We start from the raw sequence: 12,261 nt of genomic DNA, 5'->3' as shown, positions 1-12,261 counted from the left end.
TAACATGCTGGTTTGCTGGGGATGGATTTTAAAGTAAGGATCTTATTTTGTCACATCTGCACATTTGATGATGTTCAAAATATTACAGATCTGAATGGTGTTTTCAAGGAAACCAAAGCAAACTAACATAAACGCGCCTTGTACTTATTAAGGAATGACTGAATTACACTTGTCCTTCTATTTGTTCAATTCTTTCCTGTGTATTTCTTATCACAATCTTTGTAATTGCAAAACGAATCGAGTTTGTGTTCAGTTACATCTCTCATTCAGAAACAAAATCATTCCACCATCAAAATCAGCCTTTTGTTTGATCTCTTTAACATAAACTCATTTGGAAAGTAATTACCATCAACCGAATGCAGAAAGCTTTATTCCAGCTAAAGAACTCAGCTCGAGGAAAATCATTGTATCATAGCCCACCGCAGCAGGATTTCTAAAAAAAAAACACATACCTGAGGCCACGATGATTCCCGGGGCAGACTCTTTGCTGGCGATGTTTCCGGATGTGTAAGGATTGTCTGAGACATGAAGGTGCAGATGCAGGGAACAGTACGGCTAGAAATAACGAAATATAAAAAAACGAGGAGAGACGGGGCAAGTCAGTCAGTTATCGTCACGCAATTATCTCTCCCCGCTATCCACATCATGCCAGTCAAAGCCGCTGGTCATTGTGACGGCTCAGAGTTTGCATCAATCCCAAACGACAGACTCCATTAAAGACGTGCTCCCAATTGGTGGCTCTGACCATTAATTCTGATTGGGATAACCTTCGCTGACACGCTTCTCATTATAGCCCTCGACCGCCCGCAGGATGTTTCTGAGTAAGTGTTACGTACGGCGTGTAATGACGCTCGAGCGTTTCCAGACAAATAGCTGCGGTATACCGCAGAGCCACAGTGCTGATAATCAGGTTATCAAAGGGCAATTACTGTTGTGTGCAGTTTACAGGTCAGCACTGGCCTCTCCATCCAGTCTTTGACTGTGTATCAAAAAGCACACAGCGGACATAACAGTGGTTGTTTTCTGAGAAAACTGTACGCCCTGACTCAACATGGCTCCAACATAACATTTGCTTTTGCAAAGGATTTTGCATCTGTGTTCTTATAAATGCTTGAGAGAGCAGCGGACAATCACAGATCCTCTGCTTGTGTTCATCCGATTAAGTCTTTTATGCTCGATCTTGTTAATAGCTGCACTGCAGCACTCCCAGACAAGAACGAAATAACACAGTGTGACAGGAGGTTAATATAGTTAGATTTATTATTTAAAGAATTTTTGAAAACTTGAGTCCAAGCTTTTGTAGTTACCGATGTACAAGCTAAACATTTTTTTTTTTTTTTTTAAAGCAAATGCACTAATCAGACTCCCTTCTAAATTAAGAGTATATGTACATACATGGCTTGGTAACACGTGATCTGGCACTGGCCATGTTGCACGGGAAAAAAGAAGCCAATTACAAGCGAGATAACTTGACACCAAGCGCCTGTCATTAGCCGACAGTCATTAAAACTTCCAAGTGCCTTCACGGCGTAGGGCTGTTTTACTAGGTTCATATATATTCATTTTTACAGAACAGCGCTAGACGCTGAAGTGCCAACAGATCGCTGATGAGCTGCCACTTTTCAATGCTGCTCTTCGCCATAATCAGCGAATATAATCTCTTCATCAACTGCCACCCTATTAGCAGCGAGCTTCTTATTAGCATTGCCGCCAAAAACAAGTTTTTACTCGAAGCCCCCCTACCAGGCTGTCTGTGCTGATTGACTCGTCTCATCGGATAGCTAAAACTTGCGATTGTTGGAAGTGCCGCATGTTTGGCCTCATGCTGATGCTTTTGGAGTGCTTGTAAAGGAACGCTTCTCTGGATTAAATGTGATTAAAGATGTGAGAGAGAACATTACAAGCTCCATTTGAGCTCATTTAAAGTGCTTTTTATTCCGTTTCCTTTTTTTCACCAAACGCAAGAAAGTACATTTTAGAATCGACTGCCGCCTTTTAAGCTATGAAGTAAACTGCTTAATTTGTTTAAAAGCAAAAGTTTGCGGTGATAATTAAATCATTCAAATGAGACGAGCATTAAGGCACAATTTACTCTCACTCTCTCGCTCTTTCCCTCTCTCTATCTCTCTCTCTCTCTCACCATATTGAAACTAACTAAATTATTAGCGATGCGGTAAAACACAACAACGTTAAAAAGCGAAGTCCGTTTAAGGACAGCTCACATCACATGAATGGCAGCTTCCCGTTCTGGCGGGAAGTCGCGGTATTGGACGCCATTAACCGAAAGACCTTTTCACTTTGACGCCTCGGAGATAAGCGGGCGCTCGCTCGAAGATCATTAACGTCAGGATCATTCATATTTTGACAGGAACAGACGCGCGCGCTCACCAGCACACAATGGACGGCGTTGCCTCTCAGGTCAGCCTCCGGAGCCTGGAGCAGACGCCAGTCTCTGCCTTTGTTGTAGGTTATGTACGTCTTCACCTGGCTGTCCACCTTTTTGTTTGCCAGGAACATTCCTTTTATCCCTGCTACCTGGGAAAATGTAAAGGAAGCTGAAAAATGAATCTGTCTCAGATCGCTTTAAAACTTCAAAATGGCCGCCCGCGGCAGGGTAAAGGCCAAAGCTTTCCGATGAGAGGCGGAGCGTGAGATTGGAAGGTGGAATTCAGTTCTGAAGAGAGGCTGATATTGGCCTGACACCATGATGCCAGCACAGGCTATTCCTATACCCAATGCTTTCAAAAAGAAGCTCAACTGCACCCTCATCCAGGAAGGCAATAAACCTCTCAGAAAAAGTAAAGAAAGTGCGGAAAAATCCCATTACGTTTCCCAATAATGTAACTTTTGCAAGTTCCTCTAAACCCTCACATATGCAAATGGGTCCAAATGAAATTGCACGTCTTTCTGAGCTTTTAAATCAGAGCACGTTGCATTGTTGTGCGTCAGACTGAAGGAACGAGCGGCCATCTTGAGTCACTGATATCTCTGGTGGTGGACAAAAGAACACTGGGGGGACCTGGAGGCAAATGAAATTCAAGCAATATGAAATGGTAATTTAAAAAATAAATGACGGTTAAAAAGAAAAAGGCTCAAAGTCGGCCTGAAGCGATGATGTCATTAGGGTGCCGATCTCTATTGCACATATTTCAGTCACTTAGAGGACAATGGTCTTATTATCACCGAAATATATCATTTCAATTATTTGATAAGATTACGATGTGACTTCCACTGCTTATCAGTTTCTGTCTTATTTCTATTCCCATTTACACGAACAACTTGAAAACAAAACTCCCCTCTCCCCCCCCGCCGCCCCCCCGAATCAGAGAATAATTGATCTTCAGAAAACTTCTAATCACAAATACCCACAGCCCTTCTACATTGAGAAATGTTCTAAGCGGTTTGCATTTTTGGCCACAACACAAATAGACTGGAGTTTGAGTCGATTATTTTTTTCTCTTGAAGACAATATTTGAAGACAATTTCAAGGAAAATTAATATTGGGGGAGTGGCCCAGACTACATCTCCTATCCATTTTCAATTTTATCACACTGCTTTCAAAAATAAAAATCAAATCGTGGCTTTGCTGCACAAAACAAAATGCTCCTTCAACAAAAACTTTGAATTAAAACCATAAATGCAATGAATTCCCCAAAGACAAATGCTTAAACAAGTGTCCAAACGTAGGGCGCATTTGGTTTATGTTGCGATATTCAATGGGATACAAGAGTATTCCTGGATATATCCTGCTGTAGGACCACACAGCCCTTCCTGAAAATGGCTAAAGACAAGCCAACAGAGAACCACAGCGTTGATCCAAAACAAGCGTTTGGCGTCATTAGCCGTCCAACACACCTAACGCCGAGACAGATCTGACCCTTCCGATCCCATTCGTCCAATGTCCACACCTGACAATCAATGTACCCCGATTCGACGGGACTGCAAACAGTCTGAAAGAGACTCTTCGGCCAGTTCTCCTCATTTGTGGACCAGGTCAATGTTAGTTCCCCTGGAGCATAGGCGTCAAACTCCAGTCCTGGAGGGCTGCGCAGTGCCTGCTGGTTTTTGGGGATGTTTCAGGTAAGTCATTGATTGGCTAAGGAATCCATACACCTTGTTCTCAAGGCCTTAATTGGCAGCAGTTTGAAAGGAAACCAAAAAAACCCTACAGACGCTACAGCCCCGCCCCCCCCCCCCCCCCCCCGGGATTCAGTTTGACACCCCTCCTCCCCCCTCCCCGCCCCCCGGCCTTCCACCGGCAGAAGAACAAGGAGCTGCCGGTCGAGTGCTGCCTACCTCGTAGAGGTCGATCATGACGTTGCCCTCCAGCCCCATGCTGCTGACCACGTTCTCCAGCGCCAGCGTGAAGAAGACGCCGCGCGCCTCCGACACGTACAGGTTGTACGTGTCGTTCTGGTTCCACTCCTGCACCGCCGCCACCACCCGGTTCTCGTCCGTGCTGATCACGTGCCAGTCCTGGGGCGTGAAGAGGGGCGGCAGTGTAGCGTAATGGGTAAGGAGCTCGGCTTGTAACCTAAAAGGCTGCAGGTTCGATTCCCGGGCAGGTCACTGCTGTTGTACCCTTGAGAAAGGTACTTAACCTGCATTGCTTCAGTATAAATCCAGTTGTGTAAATGGATGCAATGTAAACACTATTTTAAAATGCTGGATAAGAGCGTCTGCTAAATGCCTGTAATGAAGAGCTGCTGATGTTGGAGAATGTCTCCATTAAGTACGCGGACAAAGAAAACAGACCTGCGTCATCAGTGGCAACATCCATCCGGAAATATTTACATCCTGGGAGTTCCTGATTTCAAACACCATTTTCTTTATGTTGATAAAACTGTACCTTTTGCTTATTCATAAAATAGTTCTTTTTTTCTTAAATACAGCTTTCTCTGAATACAGGGCGGGAAAAAATAAAATAAAAAGGGAAACCTTTCATCTGGGAATTTATTCCCAATAAAAAAGGATCTTTCTCGCCAGTAATTTAAGATGTCGCTGAATTGGGGTCTTATTTAATTTTCCCCTACAATGGAGAACTATGAATATCAATGGACCCGTGAAAGACCTGCTCTGTGAGGATGAAGATTTCCCCGCAGGGCTCAATCACGTTCATAATCAAAAACCCCACCTAATTTTCTCCAAAATATGGAGATAATCTGCTCCGGTACAGGGATAATATTCTTATTAGCTTTAAACTGTATGTTCGCCCAGCGAGAAGAGAGCGGCGCGCGAGACTGATTTTCTCCATTTCTCATCTACCTCAGGCCGTGCCTCGGCCACCCGGAGCATGCGTTCGGGGAACCAGGGAGCGTTCGGGCTTGATTAAGCCGAAGCGTTTGCTTGTCACGGGACAGAAATCCGATAAAGGACGTCGCTGCTCCTCTTCGCAAAAAAAGATAAAAAGAGAAAAAATAGAAACCGCGCTACAACCGAGCGTTCTCTGGCCTAAATACACGACGTAAAAACGCACGGAAGGGAAACACACAGACAGACGCGCACATCTTGATTTCTCACCATGGTCTAAATTACGGTGGCTGGCTGCATAGAGGTCAGGCCTAGCAATAGGCACAGGCTCAAATGGATTTTCACGATCACAGTCGCAATAGAGGCCTAGCTCCTCCACTTACAGACAGTCGCTTTGTATGTTTCTCGTACACTGGAGTGTGTGTAAAGGACTCCCCACTACTTCAACACAAACTCCCACTGATACACAGCAAACTGCAGCTAATAATGCTTTTGGTGGTCTGCCACAGCTGTGACTACATCAATAAAAACAGCAGCAACCACTTCTAATAATAATTAACCATTATCCAGGTCCTGGGGGGTATTTTCTGTTGAAAGCATCTAGTCAGTCTGTTTTACATTGTCTTTGATTATGATTTGCAAATTAGTGGTAGTTTTGGCCTGGTATTGCGTTAGTTTCATTCACAGTAAATAATTTTCTTTTCACTGAACACAGAAATAATTTTCTATCACTACATTGTCCAAACTAGACTCTTTTTCCTTGTATTTTGTATAGTTATTTGAGTGGGACTTAAAATTGCTAAATTATATTTATTGAAAGAAAATGTGAATGTCAAAGCACAAAGCATACCTTTGCGGATTTGTTTTGATGTACACTACATTTCCAAATGTGGAAACCTGAACATCAAACCCATATGTACTTGTTGACCATCTCATTCCAATACCATGGGCATTAATATGGAGTTGGAGTGCAGGGAAGTTTATAATAACAGTTTAGTGCATTCAGTGTCCGTTTCATATGGAAGTTAATCACGCTGTTTAATTAGGTGTAGATCTCCTGTTTGCACATTTCACACTGCCCATCCATGATTCATTGCCCCAGAAGGAAGGCATTACCTTAGGCAGAGTGTACTTCGGGAGCTTCATAGGTGCAAAGACGTCTCTTTTGTACGACACGTAGTAGACCGGTCGGCCGCCCGTAGACACCTTGTCAAATTAAATAAGGACAGCCAACATGTTAGGAAAAAAATTAATACAACAAATCGCTTGTGGGTATGATGACTGCCAAGACAAAATGCTTAAATTAAACCCTGTGGTATTTCTGACACAACCTAACCATATATTCCCCGTACTTAGCAGTTACGTACCTGAACAAACACATACTCGTCTTGAACCACCAGGGAATTGGGGTCAATATACCCTGGGAATGGTTTCCCTTTGTTGGACTCCGTGCAGTTCTGAAGTTTGCAGGTCACATACTGAGCTTCTGCAACAAGACAATGATGGACGAATGATGTTAGCCAGAAGGATGCGATGTCAGCCTCTGCCGACATCATTTCCAAACATTAGTTGAATCAACGTGTGGATAACAGATCACCAAGGACTAGAAAGGCCAATGGCTGTTTCTTTTTTTTTCCTCCATTGTTCCAATAGAACTGAAAACAGACCCTGTTCTAGACTCAGCAAACTCAATCATGGCCACATGTAATTGACCTTCTCCCTATTACCTTGGCTGCTGATCGCAGGAATTTTAAAAAGGGCTTAAATTAAACTAAACTAAACTAAACTAACCATTTTAAACTGTACTGGTGTCTGCGAAATGGCCACAGACTTCAATTCTGTAGGCACCTGAATGTTTTCCCGGACATTCATACCCTAAGTAGTCCTCAGAGTTCCGGAAGTGGGCGGAGCTACATTCTGAGGACACATTCAGTGAAACACATGTTTGGGGAAGCCAAATCCCAGTCACTGTGTGTGAGGGGGATTAAAAAGTAGCACAGATTTGCTGCGTTCAATATGTTTTATATCCCAAGACACGGGCAGTTGGATATCTACCATCTGTCGAAACTTGTAGTTATAACTGGACAGGGGGAAAATTTACATGAACACTAAAATAAAGTCCAAATTCCAACCATTGCCTGAGACCGCAACACAAGGTTGCCACTGTATCTCTTGATTATATACAAAAGCTAAATGCGCAGTATTGGATGAAAGAGGTAAGTTCTTAACTTCTATGGAGACTGTGCAGTCTTTTTGTTTTAATTCACAGCAGTTGTATCCACAGAGATATTAGGACACACAGACATACAAAAATGTATATATTCTTGGTACTACAAACAAATTGCTCCAGGAAATTATTAAATTAATCTGCATGGTACTGCGGAGCTGCAAGATCAGGGGCCTAAATGTTGAAATTGGTATGACTACTTGGTAATTTACCGCAGAAATTGATTTCCAAGGAATAAATTATACTCAAACACCTTTTACTAATATGCTTTGCATCTATGACATTTTAAGTTTCACAGGTTCTCCCAAATGAGGGCAATACACTACCCACTCGCTTTACCTGACCGCCTGTGATTCCTTTTCTGTAAATGTGCGGTTCAAGTGTGAGGTAATTGAGTCGAAACTCAGAGGAGAATCACTTACGCCCTTCAGATATACTGGTCTCCAGGTGAATTAATCCAGGCTCTTTGTCTAATCCCATTTTGGACCTAAAGGGAGAAGATTTCCATAGCATTAGTTTGGTATGACTGTACCACCATCTCTACCTTTTAAATACATTCATTTTGAGAAAGGTGTTCCATGGTGTACAATATACAGCAACAAGGCCCATCAAACAAAACGACAAGCCAAATACTACATGTAGAAACGTGGAGCAATTAAAGTTCATTATTAAAAAGGGACGTTTCTTATGTTTTGTGGAAATGTATTGTGACTTATCTGGGACTAAAGATTCAATAATTCGGGACTAAAATTCATTACTAAAAATCAACAGAACTGAGGTATGTCTTCTGACACAATCTGGAAGTATGTGTCCTGAAATTAAATCAAAAGAAAATGACATTCAATGGTCCAAAATCCTGACTGAGCAAGACCCACAGGCCTGACTATGACATCAGAACTGACCAATACTTATGGATCTGGGCGGGACTTCCTGTTCACACCGAGCCAATCAACACGAGATGGGAAGATGTAGGTATTGAGTCTTTATACTCTCTAAAGTCCAATCAGGACAGTTCCCCAGGCCATGGGAAGATCCAAGCTTAGTCCCTGTTGTAAGACTCGCAGTAGGTCACCAATGACCTTGTCTAGTTTTCATAAAGATAAATATTTGTTGAGCAAAACATTTTTTTCCCCCCCACGTGTCTTCTTGGGGAGGAGGGAAAAAAAGACACTGAAAGATTAAATATTTATTAAAGGGCTGGAACCACAGGCACTTTCCATCAGACAATATAAAGAACTGAGCTCTGCCTACCTCCAGCATTAATTACACTTATTAGACGTATCCCAGGATTAATCCGCCCCTGAAAAAGCCTCCCCGTCCCCTCTGACTTCCCCAGCGGTCGATTGACACGTCAGCTTATCCGCGCAGCCAGGGAAGCTGGGTAAAATATGTTTCTGTAAAGATAATCTGCAGGATTATAGCCGATACTCGGGTTCAGATCTCTCTATTTCATTCCAGCCGCTCACCTCCTGTGCTTTCAGGAAAGTAACAAAAAAAAAAGAAAAAGAAATGAATAGACAAGAGGTGGAGCTGTTGCCTAAAGTGAAGTAAGACAGAAAATTTGTTCGGGTAATTTGGGAGAAATCTGACTGAACCTGGCCTGCTTTTCTACATGCAGCACTGCAGCAACAATACGGCTGTGGCTAATCGACTCTGAAAAATGACCACACTCAACATTCAAAGGATCTCTCTCTCTCTCTATCTCCCCTTCTTCCTCTCTCTCTCTATCTCTCTCTGCCTGTCTGTCTGTCTCTCTCTCTCCATCTCTTTGTCTGTCTCTCTCTCTCTCTCTTTCTCTCTCTCCATCTCTTTGTCTGTCTCTCTCTCTCTCTCTCTCTGTCTGTCCCTTTCTCTATCTGTCTGTCTGTCTCTCTCTCTCTCTCTCTCTCTCTCTGTCTGTCTGTCCCTCTCTCTATCTGTCTGTCTGTCTGTCTCTCTCTCTCTCTCTTTCTGTTGCTCTGCGCTGCTTCAGTAGTGTTACATGTGTGTGTATGCATTTGAGGGCTAGTTACACATAAGTTTCTCTTTTCTGTTGGTAACTGTGTGAGAGAGAGAAGGCTACATAGTAGTAGTAGAAGTAATCTACAGACACAGCTTTGCTTTCAGGCCTTCAACTAGGGCATCCAGTATTCATTCGAAATTCATAATCACAAATATCTGCGTTCTCCACAAAACTCAAATTATGTCCCAGGGATGTCTAGCACCTCAAAGTTATCTACACATTAACACTCCCTTTTAATGTGCATTAAAATACTTAATCAAAATGTTTTTTTTTTTTATTTTTGTTTATCTAATTAACAGGATAATGAGGAATCTCGGGGAAATTAGCATTTTTTCTGTCATAGCTGCCCTCAGTTAACCAGTCCCTTCTCACTCGGTGCACAGTAAAATGCCCGGTGTTAATTAAATTCTAACAGTGTTAATTCAGAGTGGGCCCAAAATGCCATCTGTTAAGAGCTGAATTAACACTGTTAAGAGTTGAATTAACAATGTTAAAAGTTGAATTAACGTGTTAAGAGTTGAATTAACGTTGGGCATTTTAGTGTGTGCTCCTGAATCTGCATATAACAAGCCAGCTCTGCCTCTTATCTCCTGTGTCAGCAGCTCTCAGTGCGCCCCCCCCTTCTCTCCCCTTGTTTTTTTGGCTGTCCATCCTCCAGTGGGCCACCTTGTCCTCAGGCCCAATGGCTGGGGGGCCTGCGGGGGGTCATCCGCCTGCCCCCCTCCCACGGCTGGCCCTTCCCCAGTTCGACCCCCCCACCCCCCCGTCCCACTCTGCAGTCAGGTAGGCAGCCGTGCCGTCTGGTACCCCTACTTCCTCATATCCGGGGGAAACTGGCACCTGATTCCACGGCCAGGTGCAACACTCCTCCTGGGGTACGAGCCAGAGGTCCCTCATGACCCCCACATCTCTCCTGACCCCCCCCCCCCCCCCCCCCCCACCACCAGCCTGTCGCCTCCAAATGCAGTAAAAACTCTCTGTTTCCGTATACAAAACATAATTTTTTTTTTTTAATGTACGCATACAAATGTTTTCTGTATCCTCTGTATTTCCCTGCCCAAAATGGCAGCTTCTGAATTATTGCTCAGGATCTGGGAGGTGATGTACGACTCGACATTTCCCTCTTATTTCACGGGTTGAGAGCCAAGCGGTGACTGAGCCCGTATTTAGTGTAGCCGCCGTGGAAGAAGATGCACTTCTTCATTTTAATCTATCGGCAGTAATGAAAGAGGCACATTTTCTTTCCTTCTTTTGGCACACGTCTTCACCACACATTTATTTCAGCGGTGTATAGCGGGCTCTAGATAGTTTAGCATTTCTATTCACTCTCGTAAAAAAACAAATGTTAAACAAAGCGTCCCTCCCAGTTTACAGTCTGTGTCCTGGTAGCTGTTTTATACTTCACTATACCTCCCCAAAAGCACTCAAATCGGGTTCCAGCAGACGTGATTTTCCCTGATTAATCAGGAAAGGCTGATTCGCAGAGCCCGGAAGCCCCCCGGGGGGTGCTGGCACTCGGCTTTATGGTGAAACATTCTCTGCCGCTATAATCTTTCAGGATCGCAGAGGGCCAACGATGGGCGTGGTGATGACAGACCTAAGAGTTCAGCCTCTAGTGGGGACATTCAGGGTCTGATAAATCTGGATTCGCTCATTTCTCAGGATAATAAAATTACTTTTTTTCTGAAGCTATGTCAGTTAAGCTACAGATTAATATGTTTTGTCAGTTTCTGTCTGTCAAATGAGTCCATCTTTCTACATGAAGCACAGCAGGGGTTTGAGAACGAAAGGGGGGGGGGGGGGGCACACGGCAAGAGGATATGAGACATATGAGGACATTCTCATTGGCCAGTTCGATCACGGAGATGCATTGTTCATCAGTTACATTAAAAAAAAATATTTAGGCCTTCCACAGATGCTCTTAATCCACAGAAATTTACATAACTGCATACATACAGGTATAGGTTTAGACAACAATCTGTGCTGGATCCAAGTCAGCACAGGCACAGACAGCAACCCATGCAAAATGTCTGGTATTAATCTAGCCAAGGTGCAGTTTGAATGGGTGCACATTGGTTTAATCGAAGTTCTATAATATTTGGCTCAATATTATGATGAAATAGCTAACGTTAATGAGAACGGGATCAAAATAAACCACAACATGATTGACGCCTTGAGTACTTCCTTTGGTTTATTCGGTGGATCACAGGAAGCAGAATGAATGGTGAGCTCCGCAGTCAGTATTCAGCCAAATACTGTGCCAACTCTTAGGCCTGGATTCGGTTACTTTAACATTAACCTGACTGTCAAATAAATGCACCTGTTTGTGCTTTTCACCCCAAAAAACAGCCACCACCACCACCACCAAAACAACACTGTAGCCACCAAAAGTGAATAAAAGGTTCATTATTTTATGAAAGCCCGTCATTTCCGTATAGGCTACTCAGCTCAATGGATATTGACAATAACTTAATAAGTCCACCCTATTAAGGGCAGAATAATTTGATGCATTAAATATCATAAGCCACCCAGTTCAGAGATTACAGTAAAAAGCACTAATGGCAACAGTAATTTGAAAGCTCCTAATTGCAAGAAGGCAATGGATGTACCCCAGTAATGTCATGTAACCATGGAAAATACACCATTTATTCCTGTCCATGGTATTAAAAAAATGTTTTAAAAAAAGAGGTCATAATTAAAAACCATAATCATACAAAGAAATAAAAATTCAGTAATTAGGTATTGCAAATGCTAGAGCAGGGCTGCCCAACCCTGCTTCTGG

The 12,261-nt window shown here is 43.1% G+C and overlaps 1 protein-coding gene across 3 annotated transcripts in view; it reads right to left on the bottom strand.

Annotated features, from left to right (window-relative positions):
- Window positions 1-12,261, bottom strand: part of LOC118221866 (VPS10 domain-containing receptor SorCS1) — a 140,405-nt gene that overhangs the window by 25,851 nt on the left and 102,293 nt on the right. For all 3 annotated transcript variants that reach the window (XR_004764192.1, XM_035407282.1, XM_035407283.1), the window contains exons 6-11: window positions 7,900-7,964; window positions 6,618-6,736; window positions 6,367-6,456; window positions 4,297-4,476; window positions 2,389-2,535; window positions 453-555 (exon numbers count right to left, since the gene is read on the bottom strand). Coding sequence is in view for 2 of the 3 variants with exons in the window: in XM_035407282.1 (XP_035263173.1) it covers window positions 453-555; window positions 2,389-2,535; window positions 4,297-4,476; window positions 6,367-6,456; window positions 6,618-6,736; window positions 7,900-7,964 (704 nt within the window). In the remaining variant the exon portion in view is untranslated. The remainder of the gene's footprint in view (window positions 1-452; window positions 556-2,388; window positions 2,536-4,296; window positions 4,477-6,366; window positions 6,457-6,617; window positions 6,737-7,899; window positions 7,965-12,261) is intronic.

This window comes from Anguilla anguilla, chromosome 2, assembly GCF_013347855.1.
Source record: "Anguilla anguilla isolate fAngAng1 chromosome 2, fAngAng1.pri, whole genome shotgun sequence".
Lineage (NCBI taxonomy): Eukaryota > Metazoa > Chordata > Actinopteri > Anguilliformes > Anguillidae > Anguilla > Anguilla anguilla.
This window is presented reverse-complemented; position numbering and strand designations above follow the sequence as displayed.